Source organism: Camelus dromedarius, chromosome 3 (assembly GCF_036321535.1).
Source record: "Camelus dromedarius isolate mCamDro1 chromosome 3, mCamDro1.pat, whole genome shotgun sequence".
Taxonomy (NCBI): domain Eukaryota; kingdom Metazoa; phylum Chordata; class Mammalia; order Artiodactyla; family Camelidae; genus Camelus; species Camelus dromedarius.
This window is the reverse complement of record NC_087438.1, coordinates 79,577,625-79,605,300: the sequence shown is the minus strand read 5'-3', so window position 1 is coordinate 79,605,300 and position 27,676 is coordinate 79,577,625. Positions and strand designations below refer to the sequence as shown.

Here is a 27,676-nt window from a genome sequence, read left to right as displayed (position 1 = left end):
GGGCGGGGTCGGCGCGGAGGGAAGCGGAAACTGCTCCAGGCCGGACCGCGAAGTAAAGGGGCGCCTGCGCACTCGTAAGCTCGCGGGGACGGTGCCCACCCACTTTTTCCGGGGACTTGCTGGGGGAGACAGCAGTAGCGCTATCCACGACAGAGGGATTGCAACAGGTTGGACGCGGAGGGCCAACCTGCAATTCCGACTTTCAGTGGTAGGTTGGCTTCCCCCCACCAACTCCGGCGCCTCCCTAGTGACGCTCCCCGGCGCAAAGCCCGCCCACTGCACACGCGGAGCCACCACTTCCGCCCTCACTTCCCTCGGAGCAAGATGGCTGAGGACCCGGAGTCTTCTCTGCAGCTCCCTCCCTCAACTGCTGCTGAAGGCGAAGGTCCTACGGAGGGCTCCCCAGAAACGGTCACTCCAGAGCCCCCTTCTTCCGCTGCAGTCTCCCCGGGTACAGAGGAACCTGTCGGTGACACCAAGAAAAAAAGTAATTTTTGGAGCAGTTTCACCCTGGGCAGAGGCGGGAGGTTTAGATTGTGTTCGACTAGGGATGGCGGCTAATAAAGAAGCAAATTTTGAGGAGGGTCGGTTCCAGACCCGGTTTTTGACAAGTCAGGAGAGAGGAAGTGCACTTTTCGTCTTTTAGGACGTTTGAGTTGACTGCGTCTCAAGGTGCTCGCTGCTTGGGTGCCGCAGCGTTTATTACGCTGTACTCGCATCTTTGAGTTGGCCGGAGTGCGAGCTCTTTGAATGTGGGAGCTCAGTGGTATCTCTGTACTTCCAGGTACTTAACGCGGGACCTAATTATTTGAGTAGTGATTTTAGGTGATAGAGAAGATCGGTAGCAAATCTGAATTAGAATCCACACCTTCCCACTAGGTTGCTGTTTTATGTACCAGTTGCGTGTGAATTCACACCTTGGACCAAAAAAACGGGTTCTACCCAGAATGAAGAATGCTAAGGGGAAACCAAAGGCATAGGCATCGCCTTTTATTTTTTTTTTTTAAACGCTGTTTTGGAATCTTTGTAAGTAAATGATTTATCTGCTTGAACTAGCTGTCTTCAGCCCTTTATTGCTGAAGAATTAGTTCACTATTGTGAAGTACAGAAGTTACTAAGTGGCGCACTCTATGTAGAGTTACCTATGAGAAAAGCAGGAAATGAACGTCTGTCTGTTGGAAGAGATTGACCGTGGGCCTCAGACAGGTTTTCTCAGTCCAGAGTCTTAAAGCGTAGGTATGGCATGTTCTCAGAGATCTCGGGGCCTTTCACCCGACTTCACTTTTCTGCTACTAGGGAGGATAATTGTCTTTCCCAGCACTGTCCTCCTTTTAAGTCAGACTGCATCTACATTTGGGGGATGTCTGTTCAGTCACTTCCACGTGATACACCAGTAGAGAAACAAAAACCTACGATTATTTCTGTAAATAAGTACTAGTATCCTTCTTCAGATGAATCCCATGAGTTTTACAGATTTTTGTTCCCTCTTTTCCTTCAGGTTTACTGTAAGCAGGAACAGACTTTCAAAGGGTTTGTTTTAATATCTAGCAGTCTCAGTCAACAGCTTAGGACATACTTGACCCTGAAGATTGCTGTGTAAAACAGTGACTAAAAAGTAATGGCCCTTAACCCAGATATGGCCTGAGGTGTTACTATGGCATGTTTTCTTTGGTCTGCACTATTTATGTTTTTAAACCATCACTTAAAAATCAAAATTTCATTTTCTGACTTCTGTGAGCGTTTGAGTTAGCCTTTCTGGTATAAAGCTTACTTTCTGGCTTTTGAATTTCCACCCTGAATTTGTCATCCTTTTTTGAGAACCTCTTCTGATGAAAAAAGCTCACATATTTCATATGCTCCATCTTTGATTTAATCTACAGGTTACTGAAGCAGACCGAGGTTGTTGTTCCTGAAAGCACTTTTGGATTATCTGGGAGAGCTTTTGAATATACCAATGCCAAGGCCCTACTTTCAGAAGATTCTGATTTAATTGATGTAGATACCTGTATTCTTGTAAATGTTCCCCCAGTTAAGTCTAATGTGTAGCTAGGGTGAGAACTACCAGCAAAGCACCTTTAGAATTGTTTTTGAAAGTACAGCTATAATTATAAATAATTAAAATAAATATTTTTACTTCTTCAGCATCTTGACCCCCTGCCCCTTCTTCAGAATTACAACTCAGTATTTTCTTCTCCACTTTCTTGGAATGCCCAGTTGCAGTTGACTGATAGCCCCAGGGGTTTGAGGGAGCAGGAAAGGGGAGGTATGGAAGGTGAGTTAACCAGAATCCCCTTAGGTATCTCCCAATTCATCTCTTTTCCTTAGGTTACTTAGGGTGGAATTACTAAATGGAAGAAGGAAGATAAACTGTGCATTATGTTTTAGATGCCTTCAATCCATGGGTAAACTTGAGTATGATCTCAGTAACCTCATTGGGTCCCAATTTTTAAAACAAAAGAATGGGACAAAAGGATGTAATAGAATAGAGTTGACTTGAGGGGGCAGCAGAGCATTATTTTGCTTTCAGTGTTGCTTTTGATGGCGGAAACTTTTTTTTTTTTTAATAAGCAAAGTAACTTCAGGAGATAGATTCATAGTCTTTGTGTTTGCATCTTTTCGTTTTGAATTGTTAAAACCTTTGATTTTTCTGAAACTTTTCTCGACCCTAATTGTATTTTCTTTTTAATAATTTTTATTGTTTTCCTTTATTAAAAAGTTATAGAAAACTTGGTGGTTACGAAAAATACAAACAAAATCAAATAATAATCACTCATAATGTCACTACTGAGAAATAGCATTTTGGTATATATTCTACATTTATGTGAATATGTGTTTGTGATGATTCTAATGAAATTAAGTTATATTTAGTGCCTTTAATAACTTTTCCATACTGGTAAATATGCTTTTATTATATGTTTCTTTAATGGCAGCTTAATAATCTTAAGGTTTAATAAGTTATGAGCTGATCCTGTTCTAAACACTACGTGTATTTATTTAATCTTCATAACAATTTTATGAGGTAGGTGCTATTATCCATAATATACAAATGGAAAAACTGTTGCAAAGAGAGATTAAAGAGCTTATCTAGATATACATGTATATACCTAGCAAATGGCAGGGCCAGGATTTTGAACCCGGGGAGTTTAGAGTGTGTACTCTTTACTACAGTATATAAATTCCATCGTAGAGTGTAATATCCTTTAACCAGTTCCCTCTAAATATTTTCATTGGATATTTAGGTTTATCAGGTTTTTTTCCTTAAAAGTAAATGTTTTGATGAAGGTGAAATCCTTTGAATCTTTTTGTATCTCATGTTTATCAACTCAGGCATACCTCCAATATCAGAAATACATAAACTGTATATTGATTAATGGTTTAAGTTTTCTATAAAGTTTTTTATATCACAGTCTTTTTAGATGTTTCAGTGTAATTGTCTGTACAGTTGACCCATAAACAACATAGTTTTTAACTAAGCAGGTCCACTTACACGTGGATTTTTTCGATAAACACATACTAGAATACCACGTAATCCACTGTTGATTGGATTCATGGCTGCAGAACTGCAGGCTGACTGAAGTTATAGGTGGATTTTTGACTGCATGAGGGTTGATAACCTTAACTTCTGTTTTGATCAGGATCATGTTTTTTTTTTTTTTCCTTTTACAGTTGACATCCTGCTAAAGGCTGTGGGAGACACTCCTATAATGAAAACAAAGAAGTGGGCTGTAGAGCGAACCCGAACCATCCAAGGACTCATTGACTTCATCAAAAAGTTCCTTAAACTTGTGGCTTCAGAACAGCTGGTATGAAAGCAGTAGTGATCATTACCCTACAAAAATTCACATGCATTCATTTCTCAGTGTCTGAGGGAATTGATTTCCAGGACTATACTCTGCAGATGCTCAGGTTCCTTATACAAAATGCAGTATTTATGTATAATCTGTTCACATCCTCCCGTGTACCTTAAATCATCTCTAGATCACTTATGATACCTAATACGGTGTAAGTGCTACATCAGTAGTTGCGGGTGCATGGCAAATTAAAGTTTTGCTTTTTGGAACTCTCTGGAAAATTTTTCCCCAAGTATTTTCCATTGCATTTGGATGAACCTGAGGGAGGATGCATAACCCATGGATACAGAGGGCAAACTGTAGTCCCTAGGCAACAATGAATAACTGTTGTATATAGAAATACACATGGAGCCACACATGTTAACTTCAGTAATGTCCTGTTATTTCTTTTGTTAGTGGAATCTCTGTGCTTTATTGAAGAATTCTCTGGGGAACCCTGGAATGAAATGAATATTAGATTTGCTTTTACAATGTGAACTGATTTTTTCTTTTAATCTACTGTATTGGTCATTTTCCTAAAAAAGTCAATGCCCATGTAGAAAGATCTAGCATAGAACATTGGTACAGAAAGTTTTGGGGTTTTCTTTCTTTGTTTTGTTATCTGAAATGCTTCCTTCCCATCGTTCCTGAGGTAAGCAATAAACCTTTGCCATGTGTTGTGGAAGAACTAAGATATACAGTTGACCCTTGAACAACATGAGTTTGAATTGTGCCAGTCCACTTACACTTGATCTTCTTCAATAAATACATACTGCAGTACTATATAGTCTGCACTTGGTTGAACCTGCCCTGTATACACAGATTTTTGACTCTGCAGATGGTGGACCCCATGCCCCTCATTGTTCAGGGGTCAGCTGTGCTTATTTCATATCAAGGTACACGTTAAGCATTTCATGGTGGGGTGTAAGGATTAATATTTTAAATGCCACTGGCTTTTAACTTGGTATTTGATTACAGACATTAAAATTTATACGTATATTTGACATTTTGTCACATGTTAATAAACACCTTTATCTTCAAATCACGATCTTGGTCAGTATTAACATAATATATGTGTGGATAGGTAATTGAAGAATCACTAAGTATTCCTTAAATACAGTTATGTTTAAGCATGGGAGGGGTGTGGTTGCTTCTGAACACAGGAGTGAGAACTGGTAAAATGAACTGATTATTTATTAAAGCATGAAGTGTTAGAATTTATTTCTTTTTGTCAATGAAGAGAAAGACAGTACTCTGATCTGAGAGTTTGGCAGTAAGTGGCTCTCACAAAAGGGTCATAGGTGCAAAAGTAAGTGCAAGATAGGTTAATCACTAGACCTTATTTGAGGCAAGGATAGCAGGGAGCCAGAGATTCCTCCAAAAGAAGCTGTAAGGGGAAAGTGCTGGGGATATTGAAGTTTTACAGGTGAACATCTCCCTTTGTGATCCCTCATAGTGGATCATCAGTGGATCAACAGAGAAAATCATCTGTTTTATGAGTGCTATATAGGATTTAATTAAATATCAGAGTTGGGCAAGAAGATTATTATGACATCCACTTGAATATGGTAGCTAAAACCTCAGGAGCAGAGTCCAAGTCTAAATGGAAAAGTAAGGGGAATGAGGACATACACTTAAGAGAAACGAGCAGACATTGTATCTCTACTAAGGGTAGAGCATGAAGAGTTGGAGAGGTAGGAAACCAGAGGACCACCAAATAATTAAAACATTACTTTTAGAACTTTGTTGATAGAAGAAAAGATCAAACAACATTATATTCTGTGTTAGAGTTTTGGCATTTTGCATGGCCTATATTCAGTGATCTGAAAGGACTTGATTGATGTCAATATCTATTAGGTTGAACCATGTAAATTGCCATCAGTTAATCATTTTAACCTATAAAAATAGCAATTTCATATGGTCCAATCTTAAACCTTTATAGTGAATCTGAGTATCCCTTCCCATTTAAGCAATAGGAAACATAAACAAAGTAGAGTCTTTTAGTCACTTTTCTAGATTAAACTAGAACTCACCTTCTGACTTAATAGAGCTTTGCCCCACATTATTTGCACATATGATTGTCAAAAGAAAAAATCAACACTAGGGGTTCTAGGAATATAGCAGTGGTGTCAGAGGCATGGTTAAAATTCTAATTCCCACAAAAACATAGTCAACTAGGTAGCAAAACCAAAAACCCATGATCAGTGGATGACGAAGTATCCTCATGAACCCTGAGATGCAAGTTGGTTGGGGATGATCCACCACCAACCACAGAATCTGTGTGGTATCAGCAAATATGCTGAAAAAACCAAGCAGTAGGATTGGCTTCTGACAGCACTGAGAAAGGGAGAACCTGAAAATAGCTAACAGCTATTTACTGGAAAGTGCAGTGGGCCAATTTAAGAATAGTAGCTGAAATTGAAAGGATTTGTTTCTCCCCTGTAGAAGTGATTACAGTATATCTGCACTAAGATAGCCCCTGAGAGATCTCAAAACAGACTCAGTTAGACTCCCTTCCAAGACAAGATCCTACACTGAGGAGGAACTTCTGGAAGTGAAACACATTTAAGCAGGGCAGGAATATGAGAGAGGAAGGAAAGAGAAGGACCAGATCAAAGTGGAGGGGAACCTGGAAAGCCCAGAAAGCAGGCCTCCATACTGTTCAACACTATACAAAAAACTAGAGAGGGAGCTCTGTGGACTTAGAACAATGACACTAACCCCCATTTTTCTAAAAGTTGAATAAACGAATTTCATGTAAAAATAAGCAACAGAGAAGTGTCAAGATCAAATCCTGCACAATGTTTATAAGGAAAAATAAACCAATAACATCCCTAAAGACAATGAAAGCCTGCCAGAAAAATGAGCCTACTAGACAGGTCAATAACTAACTTATGATGTCAAACAGGTGTTAAAAGACACAAGAAAAATGATACAAGACTTGAAGGGATCATGTCAGCTGACTTGTAGCAACTTGGATGGACCTGGAGAGCATTATGCTAAGTGAAATAAGTCAGAGAAAAACAAACACTATGACATCACTTATGTGTGGAATCTAAAAATACAAAAAAGTAGTGAATATAACAAAAAAGAAGCAGATTCACAGCCATAGAGAGCAAACTAGTGGTTACCATTGTGGGTTGGGGTGAGAGGTACAGACTACTGAATGTAAGACAGGCTCAAGGATGTATTGTACAACACGGGGAATATCGCCAATATTTTGTAATAACTAAATGGAAAGTAACCTATAAAAATTGTATAAATTTGGTTCAATCCGTGGATGCACAACCATGAATATTGAGGACCTACTGTAAAGTTATTGGCGGATTTTCAGCTGTGAGGAGGATGGGCACTTCAGCCCCTGCATTATTCAAGAATCAGCTGTACATATTGTCCAGAATTTTATTAAAATATACAAATTCCCAAAACTGTGATATTTAAAAGATAAGTATTTGGTGTTATTTTATCAGTGTTTACTTTAGCAATTGTTTACTTTCAGACCTTGCAGTCTGAAAGCAGAGCAAACTTCAAAACCTTTAAGAAAAAATTTTTTTAATTTTCAAAAAAAAATTTTTAAATAAAAAACTTTAACCTTCCCAGCTTTTGGTTGTGAAGGCCTTAGTGGAGGAAAAAAACAATTTGAGAGAAAAATGACAAATATTGCATATAGAAAAAAGGAGAGTGAACTTACAGATAATGGAATCCCTGAAGAAGAAAACCAAAGCAAAGGAACAAAAATACTTAGCACTATAATTCAAGGGAAATTTCTTTAAAAAGATTTGAAACCACGTATTGAAAAAATACACCAAGATCCTAAGAATACTAATCCATCATAACACCAGGACATTCTGGTAAAATTACTGGGTAAGCAATAAAAAGAAAAAACCCTTTTCACATCTGGGGAAGGGGACATGGCCTAGGAAATTAGGTTACCACCAAACTGTGGCAGCAAAGATACAAAATAAGAGTGAGATAAGGATTTTTATACATAACAAAACTGACTTTTTATTCAAGGTACAAACTGTTAACAATGTGTAAGAACTCAGAGAATGCTGTTCCCACGAACCGTTCTTGAGGAATCTACTAGAGAAAGAGCTTTATAACAACCAAGATAACTAAAGAGACATTGATATAAAGAATCATTACTCTTTAAAACAAAAATTTTATCCTCTCAAATTCTAGCATTTAGCAAAAGATTGCATCTTGAAATTTTTACCTCCATGAAACTTCCATTTAGACTAGCTTAATTGCTTTTTTTTTTTGTTAAAGTCACTGTCAGTTGACTCCTGTTATTTTGAATTCCTGTAGTTTTCTACCACATCTGCTCTACTGTTCCTTCAACCCTTGTAACATCTTACTTTTGTTCCTTTTGCTTACAAAGCCCTAATTACTATTCTTTTCACCTCTTTAAGTCCTAATTTATTCCTGTCTTTCCTTACAGAAAGCCTTCCCTGACCAAAAAAGACTAGGCTAAAATAATGCTACAACTCTATACTACACACCTTATCAGATGCATTTTTTCCATCTATATTCTAAACTATTTGTGTATGTCTATCTCTCCAATAGATTGAAAACTCATTGAGGGGAAACGTCATCTTAATCTTCATTGTTCCACACATTGTACAGTTCCTAGAACATAATAGACACTCAGGGAATGTTTGCTGAAATAAACTAAATTGTTGTCCAGAGCTTTTCTCCTAATTTAAAATGTACCAAAGAGTAAAATCTGTGTTCACTCATAGTTAAACTGCCAGGAACCAAACACAAATTATTACATATGTATCACAGGAAATTTCACATTAAAATGCACACTGATTTCTGTTAAATTTCTGAAATTATGTTAGAACCTTACTCAGCCTTTACAATGAACTGATATTTAAGCATGAACTATTTTTAAATAATAAGTATAACGCCTGTTGAGTACATGCTAAGCACTGATATTAGATGTGTACTATCTCATTCTATATTTCCCAGGAGCTCCAAGAAGTATAGGTACTGTTATTTTCCATAGTTACAAACAGTTTGGGAAAAGTTTTTTGTATTCAGAGCCAGAATTAAAACCTAGATCTGTCTCAGTAGAGCCCCTGGTCTTAATTACCGCACTGTATTACCTGAAGGAAAAATGTAAGTGATACTTACTCTTGTTACAGCTGGTGACCCAAGTAGTGTCTTTCAACCAACTATTTAAATGTGTATTTTATATATATATATATTTTAAGGACCATGTTAAGCCCAGGAAATTTTAGTCTCAGAATTTGATTATAGATGAAGGAAAATGTTACCTACAAATAATGTTTTGTTTTCTAAAAAGAAAACTATCAAAAGGCACTTTGACATTGATCTTTTGTTTCAGTGTTTTCAGTACTGGAAATGTTTTAGTAAAAACGGACTAAACTGAAACATTGAACAATGAATCCTTTAAAGGACAAGGTTGTAAGGACATTAGGTTTCAATTGTGTTACATGTTTTTCTACTTCATTTGGCTGCATGTGACATTACAGTAGTTGCATTCATCCTGAAGCTCACTACCTTAAAGAGTTTTCAGAAGTGGTAATGGTAAAAAAAAAAAAAATCAAGCCATTTGTGTCATTTACTCAAGAAAAATGCACAAACAGTCTCTATTAGATTTCTTGATTTTGGATTGTGTGTAAAATTTTGTTAGGAGAAATTCTGTCTTTATGAGTAAGTGAGCAAATCGTTATTTTTAATAATGTAATTTCTTGGATAAACCTTCAAAAGCTGTTTGTAAAAACAATAAAAGTTTCTTAGTTGTAAAAAGTTGGGAACAAAAGTTCTGTTATTCCTCCAGAGGAAAGGCATGCTCTTCATAAAGATCTCACTAGTTGACTAATTTACGAGAATTAGAAAGAAAGCTAGGGAAGCTTTTTTCAATTCTGAAGACGAGGAATTTGAAATAGCTGGCTGATTGGGACCCAGAAAAAAGGCAGATTAATCTGGATACCATTAAAAATGAATCACCGTAAGTTTTCTTCTTTCTTGCAGTTTATTTATGTGAATCAGTCCTTTGCTCCCTCCCCAGACCAGGAAGTTGGAACCCTTTATGAGGTAAAACATTACTGCTTTATTTTTGTAATGGAATATGCACACCTTTGTATAGTATGATCATTAAAATTAACTCATACCATTTTAAGAGATGATAAGCCAACCTTACTTGTCTATCAAGAAACAAAGAGATTGCTTTCTTGTTCTTAGTTACATCTTTAACACCTTGAACATAGTTGGAATTCATCAAATTATACAGTGATTGAAGAATTAAAGATTGAGTAACACAAGCAGAAGATGACTATGAAATATGCCCAGGAAGTAAAGTCTCCTCTTTTTACCTACATTTAGTTTCTTCTACATTGTATAATCAGTAATCCAGATCTCCTTCCATGAAATTGAAAAGAGGACTGTGAAAGAATGGCTTTATGTGTAAGAATGACTAGCAGCACTACAGAAAATAGTACATACATTATAGTCAGATGTAAAGAAGGGATAAGATTAAGATATGTATGTCTGTCCATGCCTACAGTGCTTAAAGGACAAGTTATATGAAACATTTCTGATTACTGATATGTGTCCGATAGCAGCTAGCATCTGTTGAAAGAAATAGCCCTATAGATAATTTACATGTACATGTATGAGGATATTTATGATGTAACTTTTTTTCGTAGTTTCATCTAAGAATGACAAAAATTGAGTTTAATTTATTGGCTTTTTTCTTTTTCCAGTGTTTTGGCAGTGATGGTAAACTGGTCCTGCATTACTGCAAATCTCAGGCATGGGGATGAACTACAGAGGGAAGATCTTGCTAACTTAAAATGAATCTTCACAAAGGAAACAGCCCTGAAAGGCTTTGATCTTGTAGCAGGAGACTTGTGGATATGTTCTATTCAGCATGTATCTACTATGACCCATGTTTATACATTTAAAAAATCCACAGAGTAGATGGACTCACAAAAAGTGATTTGTATTAATATACAAATCATTGTAAAAGATTGATATTAGAGTATACCATTACTATAGCTATTGCTCTAGGGCTGCCTCCAGCGTATTGACAAGGAGACTAAAATTATGTAAACCTGCTTTTGTACCCCTTCTCAAAATGACTGAAATTGTTTACTTGTAGAATTAGCATGGTGCTGTTTTTTCCCCCCACTATAAAAGTCAATTTACTAAAGGATTCTTATTGGGCGTATTCAGGGAAGTTCAGTTTAAAGTATGGGATATGCCTTTTCTCAGTTACATTTATATCCGATGTTATCTTGTGAAACAAATATCCAGCATAGTCCAGTAGAGGGCAACCCAGCTGGCAGAAAGAGGCAGTTTGGTTTTACGTCTTTGCCAGAAAGTAATAGCTATTCCTGCTAATTTCTAGCAAATACCTAGTCAGAAGAGCTCACGTGTTGACACACTGGAAGACTGCATTGGAGAAAATGCATGGTTTAGGTTTCATATTTTTGTTGGGAAATAAGGAATTTTACAAATTCTGGACAAACGAGTCATCTAGCTCTTTCAGTCCTATCATTTAATGATTCTTGAGTCCCAGTGGTTTTAACTGCGGTGGTATTCTCTCTCTTATTTTTACAGTGTCAGAAGCAATCGATAAATAAACCTGGCAGCATCTTTGAGCTTTTAATAATGTATTTTCCAACTTGAAAATGCTCAAAAATAACTGGAAAATAGCTAGATTTTATGTGTATTTCATGCCATGACTAAAAGTACCATTTTTACTGATGCTATTAAACTGATACTTGCTTGAAGTGAGGTTTAACTTTTTTTCTTCATTCTGTATATTTGTAATGCAGCATTTAAAAAAAAAAGCATTCCAGTAAATTGAATGGAATGTTCAAATAGAATCTAAGGTGTGTACAAGAATTCTGTGTGTATTTTCAAAGCTAATGAGAATGGTATGACTTTTTCAAAGGACTTTGAACTATATACTTACATCCTTTAAGTCCAAGAATGTACTTTGTCGTTAATGATCTGCCATGCATTTGCATTAGGGGATGCTAAGGAACAGTTCCATTTAAGGTGATGAAATCACTGTTTCTCATTTCTGCCCAAGAACAAATTCTATCTTATAAGATGACGTAAGAAATTAGTACATATATTGAAAGCTGGAAAGTATTATTTTCAAGTCAAATAAGTTGGATGTGGGACAGATCTGTTCTCTAGTTTTGTGCTCTTAGAATTTACTGAAGGATACAAATACATTTATCTATATGTATATATATTTAACAAATAACAAATGTGTTTAACCTATGCATATTTTATGTTTGCTGCTAAGGTTTCAACTGGTAGAATATTTACTTATCTCAACAATCAAAACTACTTGAGTTTGAATTTGTGTGATCAACTTAATTGTTTTTTTTATCTAAATGATTTATTAATGTATTAAATTTGAGGTTAGTTAAATATGTATATTTTGTTTTCTTCCCTCATAACCTTTAAGAATACCTAGGGCTTTACACTTTTTCAAACCATATTTACATTATTATCTTTTGACCCTTACCCAAAGAATTAATCATTCTGTGCTAACTTTGCAACATTTACTCATAAGCCTGGATCCTGTAAGTTACTGGGTGACTAGAACCTAAAATGCAATTCACGAAATATTTTTGCAGATGTCTGGTTTAAAATGTCTTAATTGTAATTGAGCTTGGGGGGAAACTGAAACCCCTAAGTTATATTTTAAGTTTTCAATGTTTAGGAGAAAATCGAGGTCTACTTGTCATGCTTTATCTCAGCATGGAAAGATGACCTGTGGTACATAGGGTGTATATAAGAATATTGTGCTTCCATCTTTGAAGCTACCTATGCCAAGGGCTTCACAGTGAGTTCTCCATGTTTAGGGGATAAGGTAAGCTAACATTGTTTATCTATAATCAAAGTAATAGTGAATACTCCCTGATATCTATGATTTTCTAGAAGTTCTAACCCTGAAGAGAGCTTAAATATCATCTACACTGATAAGAGTAGAAAACTCAAGAGAGGTGCATTTTTAGATTCTATAGCATTGGTCAGCGAGTTTAGTTGTGTGTAACCCAAAGCAGGAAATCGCAGTATTCAGGGGTATGAAAATGAAAATCACCTTTTATATAGCTTCTGCTTCATTTTCCAAGGATTATAATATATTTAGTAAGCTTCTGGAACTAAGAGAATTCAGCTACAGACCACATAATAGAAGGAAAGTATTCAGAAAACAGTTCAGCAGTTTTAGTCTTACACATACTACTTTCCTGCAAAATTGTTCAGCCCACACTGGATTATTCACTCTTCCCTGGACATGCCTTGTGTTTTTTTGTTTCCTATGTCTATTCATGCAGTTCACTTCTGGAAATGTACTTAAACCTCCACCCCTTCAAGTGCTACCTCTCTGCCTAATGCAGATTTTAACTTCCTTAAGGCTTATCTGAATTGCTCAAGGAGGAGGTACTCTCTTCCTCATAAGAACATAGCAGTTACCACTGTTACAGCAGTTACTGCACTTGCTACCTTATAAGCATGACCAACACCCTTTCATCATTGTAATGTCCCTGACAATAGGACGTTTGGGTTTTTTTTTTTTATTTGGTGCCCACGTGCATAGTACTTTTTACATTTCCTTACACACATACATAATCAGTAATTCATTATATACTGTGTTTATGAAATTACCTGTGGCTTGCAGAATGATTTAACTTAAAGCAGCAATGAAGTAAATTTACATGTTTTAAAATTTTTGTATGGCAGAAGATGAAAATATTTGTAACATGACAGGGTTTTGATGTCCATTAATTGAATAGCTCATTTCAATTGATAAAGACCACTGGGAAAATATATTAAAATGTAATTCACAAAAAATAAAAATATAGATGGCTAGTATGTAAGTGCTGAACCTCATTAGTTATAAAAACTACAAGTAAAAGCTGAAATGCTGATTATCACCTCTCATAGTATCAATAGTTAAGAATAATTACCAATATTGGCAACATTGTGGAGAGGTAAGTCCTGTCATATTCTTGGTGAATTAAATGTGAATTGATACTACATTTTTAGGGGACATTTTGGCAATATCAAAAGGCTTGAAACTATAAATTTCCATTTGTTTATTCACCTATCAAGTGCCTAATGTTCCTAAGCATTGGGATAAGACATAAGGTCCCTGTTCTCCTGGAACTTTCATTCTAATTGGGAGGTAGACTGTCAGGTATGAACTTAAATAATTCTTGAAATTTTACGTTGAATTTTTTGAAATAATGGAAAGAAAAAAGACACTTGATAGCAAATACTAAATTTACCTGTGTTTTACATGATATTGATGGAGGAAAGATAAAACATGTATGTATATGAGTGATTAGAATCTTGTGTTAGAAGAATCCTTAGAAATCAACTCCCGTAGTTCATTCTATGTCCTCATAGCAGATACACCTGAAACTTAGGCTGATAACTTCTAGTGATGGCCACAAGGAAAACTCTATCCATTTTGAGGTGATTTAGATGTCATTTTTACTTTCTGACAACGTTGTCAGAATACTTGTAGTGTCATCAGTTTAACCAAGGATGTTGAAGACTTCAGGCAACACAGGTAAATTTAAATATATACATTATATACATACACATATGTATGTACATACATACACTGGAGCAAAGTCTAGGAAAAAAAAGTCTTCCAGAAGTCTAGATCTTTAGTAACTCTGAGTCATTAAAGTTATTAAAGATAACTGCCATTTCTTCTGTCCCTCACATTTCTCTTATTTTCGTTCATACTTAATTTGTGTTATTCTCAAAGCTTGCTACATGCTATGCACAACACAACAATGTATTTCCGTATATGTGTGAGCCTACCAGTAGACTCCTTCAAGCACATGCTTATTATTGAAGGATTTAAAGTCTAATTAGAATCTTAAATTACTGCATCAGGAGTAAAAAAAAAAAAAAAATCAGCATTTCTTTGAACCATTACTTGAAACATCAGGTCTTTGCACTGAGTATAGTGTTCTTAATGAAATGTTTGATTTTTAAAAATCCAAGAAGGGATACCAGGACTTCCACTGTTTCACTAGTCTTGCTGTAGACCCGAGTCTCCTTTGTCAAACTGTACTTTCAGTACAGCACATTTAAATTTTTTTAATAGAAGACTGAATTATTTTCACCGAGCCTTGAAGCATATGGTTTCAGTCGACAAAATAGTAGCTCTTCAGCCTTGGGAGTGGAATCCATCCTCAACTTTCTCCAACTCTTCACAATCCCTCGGCTCCATTTGGAAGAAAGGGTCCCTTTCCTTCCCATTCCTTCCTCAGCGTCCTCCATCCTTCTGCAGACCCCTTCTGTCGACGTCTTAGCGTCGCGAGCCACCGCGCAGGAGAGGATCCCCGGGGAGCGGCGGAGGGGCGGGGGCGCGGGGAGAGGGGTTGGGATGGGCGGCCAAAACGCGCCCTGCTAAGGTGGGGGAGAGATTGCACGAAGCCCACCGGGAGCGCTGGGACCCAGGAAAGAAGGGCTCCGGGAGGGCCGGAGGGCCGAGAGTGTCGGTGTTGCGTGCGTGGGCTTTGACCGCACGCCCTTGCCACCCCTGCCACCCTTCTCTGTTCGCTCCACGCGTCTCCCCGCCCTCTGAGGGCCGTTGGTACATTCCCGCAGACTCCGAGAGCTTAAAAGGGGCCGGGGGAGGCTTGAATCCAGCAGGTTTGGGCCCGGCTTGTGTGGGCGGCACGTCTTTAGATGCGCAGCCCTGCCTGAGCGGGTGTCTCTTGATATCTTGACGAGGGTTTCTTTAAGCTGTGGCACTCGTATTTGGAGGCTTTGTGTCTGTGTGTAACTGTCTAGCTAGCAGCTCGCGCCCCTAGTCCCCGGCTCCTCGGCTCGCTCAGCCCCAGCACTGCTGCCCAGCAGCAGCGAGACGTGCGCCGCCAGCTTCGCAAGGGATGGAGCAGACCGAGGTGCTAAAGCCACGCACCCTGACCGACCTGATCCGCATCCTGCACCAGCTCTTCGCCGGCGAGGAGGTCAATGTGGAGGAGGTGCAGGCCGTTATGGAAGCCTATGAGAGCGACCCGGCCGAGTGGGCAATATACGCCAAGTTCGACCAGTACAGGTGAGAGCGCTCTCGCCCTGCCCGCGGAGGATCTCGGGCGCCCGCCTCGCTGCCAAGCGGCGCCGACTCGGAGTCGGAGCGGGAGCGGGCGCGGGCGCGGGATCAGGGGGTCGGGGTCTGGCTCTGGAGGCGCCCGCCGGGCCTTTCCCGCACCCCAGCGCCGCGCCTCCTCGCCCGCAAGCCGCTGGGCCGCCGTCCGGAGCTTTGGGCCGAAGGTGGGTCGCACTGGTCGGAGACTGCGGCAGGCTCCCGGAGGGGAGGCCACCGCGGGGCTGCAAGTTTTCTGTTCTCTTCTCGCCAATCGACCCCTCGGCTTCCGAAAACCCTCCTCTCTGGAGCCATCGTTTGCCTCGGACACGGTGGAGGAGCGGGGAGACCCCGGTGGCCCTCAGGCTCTACCCGGCCCGCCACGCTCAGGCTCCCGACTGGCTGGACTAACCAGGGGTGTTCCCAGGAGAGAACTCCAACAGCCGTCCGCAAAAAGGGGTGACGGTGGAGGACACAATTAAACGACACCAGTTCTCCATCACTTCTCTCTCGGTCGCCTGCAACAAGGCTTCTGCCAACAAGCATTTTTGCTGATACAAAATAACGTCTCGGGGTTGTCAGCTGCTATTGTTCAGTTTATGCTGCTCCCCACTCCCGAACCATTTTGACTCCCGGGACTGCGAGTTTATTTAAATCCACTGTCAGGTTCTCAAATTAAACTAGTGCTTCTCTTTTAGCCCCCAAGCAATATGCTTTTTCTTATCCTTAGATCTGAGGTTCTGGAATGTAAATTGAAGAGCCCTGCTCCCCAGGTGTGCTTGGGTGAGATGCCCTGGGAGGCTGCTCCATTCAGCGAGGGCTTGGAGATTAAGTAAAAATAAATCACTGCACCAGCCCTTTGAGACGAGAAGTAAAACTTAATCACCCTGAAAAGTGAGAGTTTCTTTTCTGACGGGCAGCCAGCTCTTCAGTCTTAATTGTTGGTTGTGGTGAGGGCAGGGAGAGGGGGAACGGCTGAAAGAGAAGTATATGGACAGGTGAAGCTTTCTTTCCCAGCAGTTTCTGTCAGTCACTTTACCTCAACATACACATATAGTGTTACACTGTACATCGTATGTATTGGTAAAGTTTTGTCACCAAGGACTGTTTCAACTGTATTTTAGGATTTGAAGTAAAAAAGTCTAGTTAGGACCCTGTTTTCCATCTGCAGGCAGCCCTAGGAAATTCTTTTGGTTCCTATTCTTTCGTGGCTGCCAATGAAGCTACCAGTTTACTTTAATTTTGCATTAACTGCAAGTGGTTGAGGGCTTGTTATGGGCTCTGGTGCTCTTCCGGTCACTTGACACATGTATTAACTCATTTCCTCACAACAACTCTATGCGATAGGTACCATTCTTATCCCTGCTTTACAGGTGAGGAATAGTAGACAATGAAAAGGTTGGATTACCTGCACAAGGACATACTAATGTCATTTAGCAGCTCCAGGGTTCAAATTAGCATTTTTTTTCCCCAGAGCCTACACTGTAAACCACTACTAAACTTCATGAACTTCCGGCAGGCAGGCATATGATGCCATAACCGTCTTCTTCTGCCTAGGTTTATTACTGACCAAGTTAATTAACCAGGGTGGGTTGTAAGGGCTTTCCGTCTGTAGAACAAGGGCATTTCCATGGGCCTTGAATTCATCTTCACTGACAAGCTGTAAACCTGCTGGAACACTGCCGTTTGGATTGATCTATTCCACAGGTTTCTGAGGCACAGGTCAACAAGACAGTGGGTACAGTCCTGGGTGGGCAGCTGGAGTAGGGAGGGAGGAAGATAGGGGAGCAGAAATCAGTGGGATGGTAATTTTTGCATCTAATAAATGTTCTGGCACTGTGAATGATTCTGATCTCTGACCTTGGGAAGGCCAGTGCAGAAGAATCAAGATGGAATATGTTCCAGTGCAAGCCAGGCAGTAAATTCTCTGAAAGAAGCCCCGAGTATCAAGAGGAGTGTCCCCAGGACTGATGGAGGGAAAAGTAGGCTCCCTGGTACAAGAACCAAGTTTTCTGGGGTTTAAGGCTGTGTGCACAGCCCCTTTCTAGGTCATAAAGGCTAGAAAGTCAGGATGACTGACATGGAAAAAGCACTCACTAATCAACTCTGTCAGTGATCCTCCACCAGCACCTGGCCTCCAGCCTGGGGGAGGGGAGGGAACGAAGGTGGCATATGGGACAAAAGTGAACAGATGACCATGTGAGCAAATGCTACCCCAAAATGGGATAAAGATTCCTTTCCTTAAAAATGAGTCTAAATGAATATCATCATTATCAACTTTGCTAATTAGATGGTGTCACGAGAGGCTGTTGGAGCAATAAAAACTTTACAGTTGATTTTTGGGGGAGGGGGTTGGAGGGATGGTGTGGGTGTGGTGGTTTTGTTTGAGATTTGGGGGGCCAACTGCTAATTTGTCCTCATTGTAAAAGGTGGAAAGTATCATTTTTCTTCCCTACTGTGGTCTCTTTTGTTCTGGTACTTAGGTCAACCCCCACTCTATTAGTTGGGGACTTTCCATTATGATGCTTTTGAATGTGGATGTCCTTTGTGTTTGGGCTACAGTAAAACTAAGGAGAATTCTAGAACAGCTATTTAATGAAACCTTGTTTCTCAAATTCTGGTTTAGCTACAGGGAGGAAAAAACAAACAAACAATAGCAACATTCTTGCCTAGAGCAGCAATGCACTATGCAAATACTTTCTGTGAGAAACTTTTATTCTTTTTATCAGTTTGAGGCTGGCATATGGAGAATTAAGGAATTTAGTTTTTTGTTTTTCCTGTTATCTTTTTCATGCCATTATCTAAAACTGAGCAGCTATAAATGCAGTGATTCAAAATACAAAAATGTCTAAAATGAACTGTGAAAAATATTTGTTTTCATTTGTGCTCGACTTCTACTTAGACAACCACATTTAAAGTTGCTTAGAGGTAGAAATATTCGCATTTGTAAATGAATGATACTTTATGACACACTTATTTTTCCCAGTGCTTGTTTCATCAGCCAAATTCAAACTTCTGAAAACATTTTTTTTAGGTATACCCGAAATCTGGTGGATCAAGGAAATGGAAAATTTAATCTAATGATTCTATGTTGGGGTGAAGGACATGGCAGGTAATACAACTATTCATTCACAGATATTTATTAATTTATTCTAGCATATGAAAAGTACAGTGCCAGGCTGGCCACGGGCCTCATGAGCACTAACAAATTGCATGTTATAATTGTTTGTCCACAATATCCCCTGATCCCAGCAAAAATTCTCATGAGAATTTGCATGAGGGGGTTAGACATACACCATGTATGACAGACCTGCCCCCAAAATGAGTAGTGAGTCAAAGGAGGTGCAGGTAGGAAACCAGTTTACCTTAACCTCTGTCTCCTATGGAGTTAAACTTTACATGGAATTGTGCTAAAACTTGACCTTTGTGGTGCTTTGAAGTGTGTAAACAATTGTGGAACCAAAGACCGAAGCATCCAGATTTGGAGCTAGAAAAGCAATTCACAAATTCAGAAAATTTCTTCCCACTTCAAGTTCATTGTTTTCTTTACACAGGAGGTAAGGCAACTTAAACTAATGCCAATTCTTGAAACTTGGTTCCTTAATTTTTCCTTAGTTTATACATTTGCCAATCCTACTACCAATCAAGTTTTGTTATCTCTTTAAATAGATCCTCCTCAGTCTTTCGAGAATGTTAAAAAATAATAATCCAGACCCATTTTTGATGCAAGAAAGGAAACATGAATTTACAAGATTTGGGAAAGTTAGGTTTATAGAGTACATTTATGTACTTGTATGGAATGGAGTTGTTTCGTTCTCTCAATATTTTGTTTTTTCTTAATATTTTTTGAAAGCAGATCATAGCCAGGATTAAGATGAGGCCCTGTGAATTAGGAAACAAGTTTTTATGGTACACATATGGGTTAACAATTTGCCATATGAAATAAATGCTAGTAAAATACACAGGTTCATATCTTTTAATCAACCCTATAGCTAATACTACTTTAATAAACTTAAATACTATTTACTGTAAGATTACAGGAATGAATTCTTTCCCCAAATCCAATTTGCTTTCTTTGTCCTACCAATCTTGGAAGGTAATCACAGGTAGAATACTCTAAATCTACACAGTGTAAACATTGTGTATACTTCACAGTATAATTTTCAGGTGGTAACACACATATGCATACCTTTTGTCCCTCGAAAGAAGGAGAAAAAAGAAAGAGACTAGGGAAAAAAACAAAAACAAAAACACTGTTATGTGATCTTCTCAATGTGATACAATTATTACAGATGATTATCCTTTCTAAAATTTATCTAATGTAGTTTTTAAATCAAGTTCTCACTGAGCTTAATTGCGTCATTAAAAGCTATATCTCAGAGAAGATAAATGGTTACTGGTTTTGTGTTTCTGTTATCAAATGGGTAGTACAATAAGGTTTTAAAAAGTGAACTGTTCTTCAGTAGGGGTGTGCATCAAAACTGTACCCCTTATATACATTGATATGGAAGACATAGTATTACTCTATTACTTTGCCCTGAGCAATGTAGAATTATAAATTGATGACATTTTAAAATCCAGCTGAAATAGACTTTGGCCTGGGAGATATCCTATTGACAGTTTGCAGCTGTAAGCTCTGGACAGACTGACAAGTCGGGCTACCGGGCCATCTACTGAGTTCATTTGTCATTTTGTGTCTATATAGCAGTATCCATGATCACACCGACTCCCACTGCTTTCTGAAGATGCTGCAGGGAAATCTAAAGGAAACTTTGTTTGCCTGGCCTGACAAAAAATCCAATGAGATGATCAAGAAGTCTGAAAGAATCTTGAGGGAAAACCAGTGTGCCTACATCAACGGTAATACATTGAATCCAATACACTTTTCAGCAAGTGGGAAAAACCTTGAACTCCCATCTGAACTATTGCTTACTTACATGTGTGCAGTAGAACTTGGATTATGGAATTATGATTTCATCTGCTTAGGAAGTGACTTAAAAGCCGTGGGTTTTCTTCTTTTAAAGCTTTGCATGTGAATTGGAATCACTTATTAAAAAGATTAGCGTCCACAGAAGAGTCGTTTAGCTGCCAAGCCTTAGGACAGTTGGAATCAAACATGAATTTACATAAGTAGAGTCTTTTAATAAAGGCATGAGGCCAAGTTGGAAGTATTAGCCTTTGGTTAGAAAACGTAAAGAAATGTTCTGGCAGTGATTAAGAATGCTAGCTAGTCCCTGTTTTACTAAAGTGCATACAGCATACTTAAAGTATTCTCAAGAGAAACTTTCCAAAGCCCATTATTTAGCAGTGATTTATAGATCTCGTACAAAGAATTCATTCTTTGCCCTAAATGTGATATAAGAGAGCCAAATGCTCTTCAGTAGAGGCAGTGATTAGCATCTGTATTCCTAGAGGGCATAGTATCTTTCCAAAAAGCTCCTTAAAAGCTTATATGAGATAATTTTTTTTATTCCCATTTACAGATGAGATTGCCAACACATAGGAAGATTAAATAACCTGTCCGAGGTCCCTCAGGATTTGAACCCAAGGAATTTGATTCCAAAGCCCATAGTCTTTGTTGGGATGCTATCTCACTTATATAAGATAAAATATTACAGAGATTTCTCTGTCAAAGCAGGTTCTTTCTTCTTAGATATTAAAATTCAATATTGGCTTGTTAGTTTAAGAATGCAAGTCACTTACAAAGGTCAGATAGCAAAGCAAGTTTGTTTTTTTTTAACCCATTCACATACACAAAGGGGTTAGTTTCTTAGGTACCAGGAAACTCTTATTTGAGAGCTGCTATATAGAGAAGGCACACCAAATTTCCAAGAATAAGATTGCCTGTACTGCTCACAATAAAGCCAAAAGCCTTTCAGAGTAATTACTTACCGCCAGAGTCACAGAGTCTTTCTGAAGCTGGGTTAGATCTTGAAGAACACGTAAGATTTTTTTTCAGGGCTCTTCAATGTAAAAGCCTATAGGAACCAAGCAGGTAAGGTGAGTGATGCAGGCCAGGTGTAGCCTGTGGGTGCTGGTGTGCAAGCCACCCTGCCTAAGGGGACAAAAATGGCCACCCAGCTCTCATGAGATTGTCCTGACTTCTTTTTCAATAGAGGTGGGAAATTGTCATTTTTATGGGAAATTTTGCCAGTCAGTAAAATATTGGATAGGATAAGCTAAATATTTCTGTAGAGTGATTACTCAAAAGCCCCACAGTTTCAACCTTTGATTTTTACAGATGCCAGAGGAGGGCTAGAGATAGATAGTAATCAGGGAAAGATGTTTCAAGTACAAGGAAGGGCATCAATGAAGGCATACCATTGCAAAGAATGAAAGCTATGCAGACATGGTCTAGCTGGAGGGAAGGAAAGATAGGCTTGGATAGTAGTAGGAGAGTGAAGTGAGATCAGGGCCTTAACCTCCAAGATCAGCTTAAAATAAGGGTTTTCCTTGGTCAGCAGAATTCTGTTTGGGAATATCTAGATCAATTCAGTAGCAGTATGCATCATCAGATGGAGGAAAGGGAGAACTGGGGCAAGGAGATCGAGTTCCCTCTTGTAATAGGCAAAAGGCGGACATTGCCTCCACCAAGCTGGCATTCATAAGTATCACGAAGAAACGTCCAATATTATTGTGACAGAGGTATGTCATGGGCATAAAGGAAAAGGAGGCACAGACCTAATAATAATAATAATAATAATAACAATCATGCTGGGATTATTAACATTAGGGATCAGACATGAGTTGCGGGGGCTTCTCTAAAGGATAGGTGATTTGTTTTTGTGGGATCTTTGCTTGCATTGGGTGGTCTATGCACTTGCAATTGGAGGGGGAGAAAAAGTTACTTGTATAAAAGCAGTCAGTTCTTCAGAACTTTTGTTCAGAATTGTGCTCAATTAAGCCAGTGTATTATAAAAGCAGTAAGCCATAGAATCGAAGAGTTTGCAGATCTGAGAATTAGGCTCCATTTTTTTTAAATGAGGAAAACTGAAGATCCTGGAAGTTCTGAGCTGTTCAAAGGCAGTCACTCTAGCTGGGAGTGGAACCGAAGTCTTCTGCTTCTAGGCTGTGCTCTTCTTTATTGTGTAGCTTCATAGATCTGGATCATAAAGCGTGCTGCCTAATAGCGCCTGTATTAACTACACTCAAACACTGGATTCCTTCCTTGATTAATCCTCAGACTCTCAACTTACTGTGTAAGTTTCTTATCACCATAGTTATAAAAATCAAGTGTTTTGTCTTTACTTTAATCTTCTTGAAGGCATTCCCCACAGGCCTTTTGACTTGCTTTCGTGTGGATTGGCTTACCAGGGGTCAGCTGTCATCCTGGGGTCTCCTGACATCATCCAGGCTTTCCTTTTGCTCTCTTCCTATTGCTGATCCTCTTGTTGCCTGAGCTCATTTGGGGTTCGTGCCCTTGTTTTGGTGGGATATCACCTCCAATGACTATGAGAAAGGGTCCATGGAAAGTAAATTTTCGAGACTTCTTATATCTAAAAATCTCTATCTTCAACCCTTGCAACTTGATTGATAATTTAGTTGGATAATTTAGTTGGATAATTTAGCTCATGACCTGGCAGTCATCTTCTCTCAGAACTTGAAGGCAACCCCTTGTCTTTTAGTTTCCAGTTGTCTTGTTGAAAGCCTGGTGCCATTCAGATTCTTCAATCTTTTGATGAAACCTGTATTTCATTTCTAGAAACTTTTGGGACTTTTTCTTTGGATAGCTTTTCTCTGTCCCCAGTGTCATAGTCATGTACTTTGTTTCATGACTCTCATTTATTGTGCTGGGAGCTCAGTAGGCTCTGAAAATCTAGAAATTCGTGTCTTTCAATTCACAAAAATATTCTCAAGTACTTTCTTTGATTTTGTTGTTGCTCTTTTTCTGAAACTACTGCTGCTCAGATGTTAAACCTCCTGAACTAGTCCTCTGGGGTTTTTTAGGTTGTTTTTTGTTGTTTTCTTTTTGATCTTTCCTATGTTCTATCTTTGGCCCTTTGTTCTTGACTCTTCCTTAGTTTTTCTTCCAACCCTTCTATTCAGATTTTTACTTCTGCTGTCATCTTTTTATTTCTAAAAGCTCTTTTTATTCTCTGGTCCTTTTTATATTTTCTCTTATCTCTATGAGGGTATTAATGATGATAAGTTGTGTTTTTGTTTTCATTTTTGTTTTTTTGACGTCTTCTCCTACTTGAAATAAAGTAGTCTATTTCAAGTTGAAATAGAGTAGTCTATTTCAAGTTGCCTTTTTTCAGGTTGTTCTGGCCTCTTCTATGGTAGAGGTTCTGCTCGCATGTCTGGTGGCCTTGGCTGTGGGCTTATATTTAAAGAAGCAGGGACAAAAAGCTAATTGGTAGCTTTCACACATGAATGGTGTTTGTCCGCTGGACCTCACTCTAGGATAATCTGGTAAGGTTTTTCCTTGAGGAACAACCAACGGCAGTATCTACAGGACTTTTTTCTTGAGCTGATCAGGTTCTCAGAGAAGCTGCTTCTCATCTTTGCCTGAAGAAGAAATTCCTGTCTGGCAGCATTCTGGTGAAGCAAGTGGAGATCTTACCACTCAGTGTATAAATTTTCACTTAAGTCACCTGTTTTTCACCAGGTAGCCACCCATCCTGAGTTCATCTGTTATACTCTTTCTAGAGAATAGACCTCAGACTTCTACCAGGCGTGGAAGCAGGGTGAGGGAGAGGTGGTGAAAAGGACTTGAGACTGAACTTGAATAGGCTTCAGCCAGTTCTTGTACCTGTAACCCATCCTCACCTTCATTTCAGGAAGTACCTGTGCTGCCAGTTCCTGAGCTGTTTGTTAGTTTCAGGACATAAATCAGTTTATTTCTTGGCTGTCTCCAAGGGTAGCTGAGAATTTAGCTTTCTCTCCTCTGCAAAGCCAGCCATCTACTTTTAAGCTTTCAAATTAAAAAAATCTTTTTAAAAATTTCAGTAAAGTTTTCTCTTTTCCCATTTTCTCTGTGTTTGTACATTGATGCCTTTTTTCTTCTTTTACTGCAGTTGTAGGGGTTCTCAGGAAAAAGCAGAGTGCATATCACTTACTATCTTTAACTGAGAGGGTTCAATTCTAATGAATTTTTATCAATTCCATTTGTATCAAGTTGATTTAGGATCTTGGGCGATTGACAAATTTTTTTATCTACAGCTCTCATCTAAGATCCTTCATCTATTCTTCCTCTTGGATATTGTCTAGATTCCATCGGTTTACATCGGGTAGAGAACATTAGCCACACAGAACCTGCCGTGAGCCTTCACTTATACAGTCCGCCTTTTGATACGTGCCATGCCTTTGATCAAAGAACAGGACATAAAAACAAAGTCACCATGACATTCCATAGCAAATTTGGAATCAGGACTCCATTTGTAAGTATAACTTCTGTCTCCTAGAAGTAAATGCGTTGTGGGTTGGCAGCATTATACTGTGTGCACTGCTTTTTTTTTCTGTTCTAGATAGAATTTGAATATGTTAAGTTTTGAGTATTCTTAAATTGGAGAATGAGATGAACCTGAACTTGGGGGAAAGGCCCATTATATCCTATTACTGTCTTTAACTTTACGTTTTCATTAAAAAAAAAAAAACTTAGATGCAAAGAGCTGATTATTGAAGAACTTCAAAATGTACACTTATTCCTAAAGAAACTATTTTCTCTTTATTAGGGAAGTAAGACTTAGAAGTACACTGCTACTGCTGTGACAATGTTCATGGTCTCATTAGCTGAGACAATACAAATAACTTGCATAGCTGACCTTTTCAAGGTTGAGACCCTATTCTGATCATATGAATAAAGAAGACTGCTGTTTTGATTGCCAAGGTGTTTTTTCTTTGAGTACTGATGGCAGCCAGCAGCAACATGGTATGGCAGTCTTCTACCTCTGAAACAAGTTAGCCATTTAAGGGAATAGTCTTAAACTGGTCATTGGAATGCCCAGAAACAGACAGTGCATGAAAACAAAGACTGAAAATCCTTATCAGCCTTAAGAAAGCACAGCCTTTGAGAGAAGGGAGGCAGCATTTTCTCAAATGATGGCCCTGCTTTGTTTCCTGCATTCCTGTCCCCAAGAGATACTCTTATCACAGGAACAAAGCAACACGACTTCATTTTCACACACTGAATTTTCTTACGCTGCTAGAAAAGCAGGACTACTCAGAACAAGCATGTTACATGTAAAGATTCTTACACAGCTTTCTGTTTTTTTCTTTCTTACAGGCAACTTCAGGCTCACTGGAGAACAACTAAGGAGCACCAAGTCCTCTGAGGTTTTACTTTAAGGTCTGATGAAGGTTTTACCTTGGGCAGGAAGGCCTCCCACCATTTGCTGTCCAGTAATACACTTTACAAAGCCAATACTTAGATCTACAATAAGGCAGATGCTAATTATAAGGCATTAAGTAAACAAATAGTGCCCTGAGCTACTATAGAAGATAAAAATCCCACTAAATATAAAAAGGCTAGTGATTTTTAAGGCCAAATCAAGTGCTTTACTGGTTTTATCCTCTAAAGCCATTGGAACCATACTGGGAATGTCAATAAGGTTTTTATAGTTTTTGGAAACACCTTGGTCTTTGAACTATAATTAGCAATAAATAAAAACAAGACATCAAACTGCTCACCTTGTTTTTTGGAGGACTAAATGTAGATGTCTTTAATATACTTTGTATGTTCTTAATACTTGAAGAGAATTTTTTGAATCTGTGCATTTTATTTTTTCAATCTTACCTTACAGATTTGTCTTCCATAAACAATAGGGTATTGTAGATAGAGAAACTTCTGGCGCTTTGCCATTTGGTAATGAAATGAAGGGCAGAAGATTTAGAAAAGTACACGTACCCAAACCCACAACAAACCAAAATGTCTGACGTGTCCAGTGGTCAGTCAGACTTCCTACTGCTGCCAAAATTGCCAAATAATTTTAATAAAACTGGATTTGAACATTATCTGAAGTTGTCTTTTTCTTTTACATGATGAGAAATTCATATAATTCGTGGTTTCTTAGATTGAGGTAGACTACAAGAAGCATCTTACCTTTTGGGGCTTTGATATGTGTTTCACCAACTGGCCAGAGATACTACCACAGCTCAGGGACATCACGAGTTTTGCCTGAAAATTGTATGTAGGGTCTGTGTGTGTCTCAACATGAATTGGTTTTCAGCACTTAAAAACTGGAGATTTCACTGAAGACGATGTGAACTTGGAAGTATCTGGCAACCTTGGACCCGCACTGCATTTTCAATACCAGTCAGCTGGGCTGGGGTCTGCCCCTTGGATGGGGCCACCTCTCCCATCTGCAGCAGCCCCCAGCTTGCTTGGTTCCCTTATTTATGTTATTTGCAAAGCCTACATATGCATTTGAGTTTGCTGCCCCTACTTTAGGCAATTTCCATAGGAATATCTGCCATAATCTTAGCATTTATTGTCTCTGAGAACTTAAGTAGAAAAGTCAAGTCCTTTGAAGATAGTTCTGGTTGTGGTGTTTATAGCATCTCATAGAATTACTTACATCTTTATATCTTTGCTTCCTCTCATCTTTGAGAAGGATATTAACATTTTCTGAGTGCTTACAACATACTAGGCATGTTATAAGTTGTTTAGACGAACTGCTACACTGAATTCCCCAAAACTTCCATATGAATTAGGTACTATTGGTTTTCTACTCCTGCTGTAATGTATTACCACAAACTTAGTGGCTCCAAGAAACACAAATTTATTTTCCTACAGCTC

At 38.7% G+C, this 27,676-nt stretch overlaps 2 protein-coding genes across 3 annotated transcripts; both read left to right on the top strand.

Annotated features, from left to right (window-relative positions):
* Nucleotides 1–46: 46 nt before the first annotated feature.
* ATG12 (autophagy related 12) lies at nt 47–12,251 on the top strand. Of its 2 annotated transcripts, XM_010987496.3 has the most exons (4): nt 47–487; nt 3,667–3,803; nt 9,834–9,896; nt 10,565–12,251. In XM_010987496.3, exons 1-4 carry the CDS (start codon nt 325–327, stop codon nt 10,622–10,624), a joined length of 423 nt encoding a protein of 140 aa, XP_010985798.1. In that variant the 5' UTR covers nt 47–324; the 3' UTR covers nt 10,625–12,251. The 2 variants fall into 2 exon arrangements, with proteins under 2 accessions (XP_010985798.1, XP_031304715.1); XM_031448855.1 differs by lacking the exons at nt 3,667–3,803; nt 10,565–12,251 and having other exon boundaries at nt 215–487; nt 9,834–9,895.
* A 3,213-nt stretch (nt 12,252–15,464) lies between these two features.
* Nucleotides 15,465–26,892, top strand: CDO1 (cysteine dioxygenase type 1). Its single transcript, XM_010987498.3, has 5 exons — nt 15,465–15,912; nt 18,974–19,051; nt 20,645–20,799; nt 25,150–25,319; nt 26,165–26,892. Exons 1-5 carry the CDS (start codon nt 15,743–15,745, stop codon nt 26,192–26,194), a joined length of 603 nt encoding a protein of 200 aa, XP_010985800.1. The 5' UTR covers nt 15,465–15,742; the 3' UTR covers nt 26,195–26,892.
* Nucleotides 26,893–27,676: the final 784 nt, after the last annotated feature.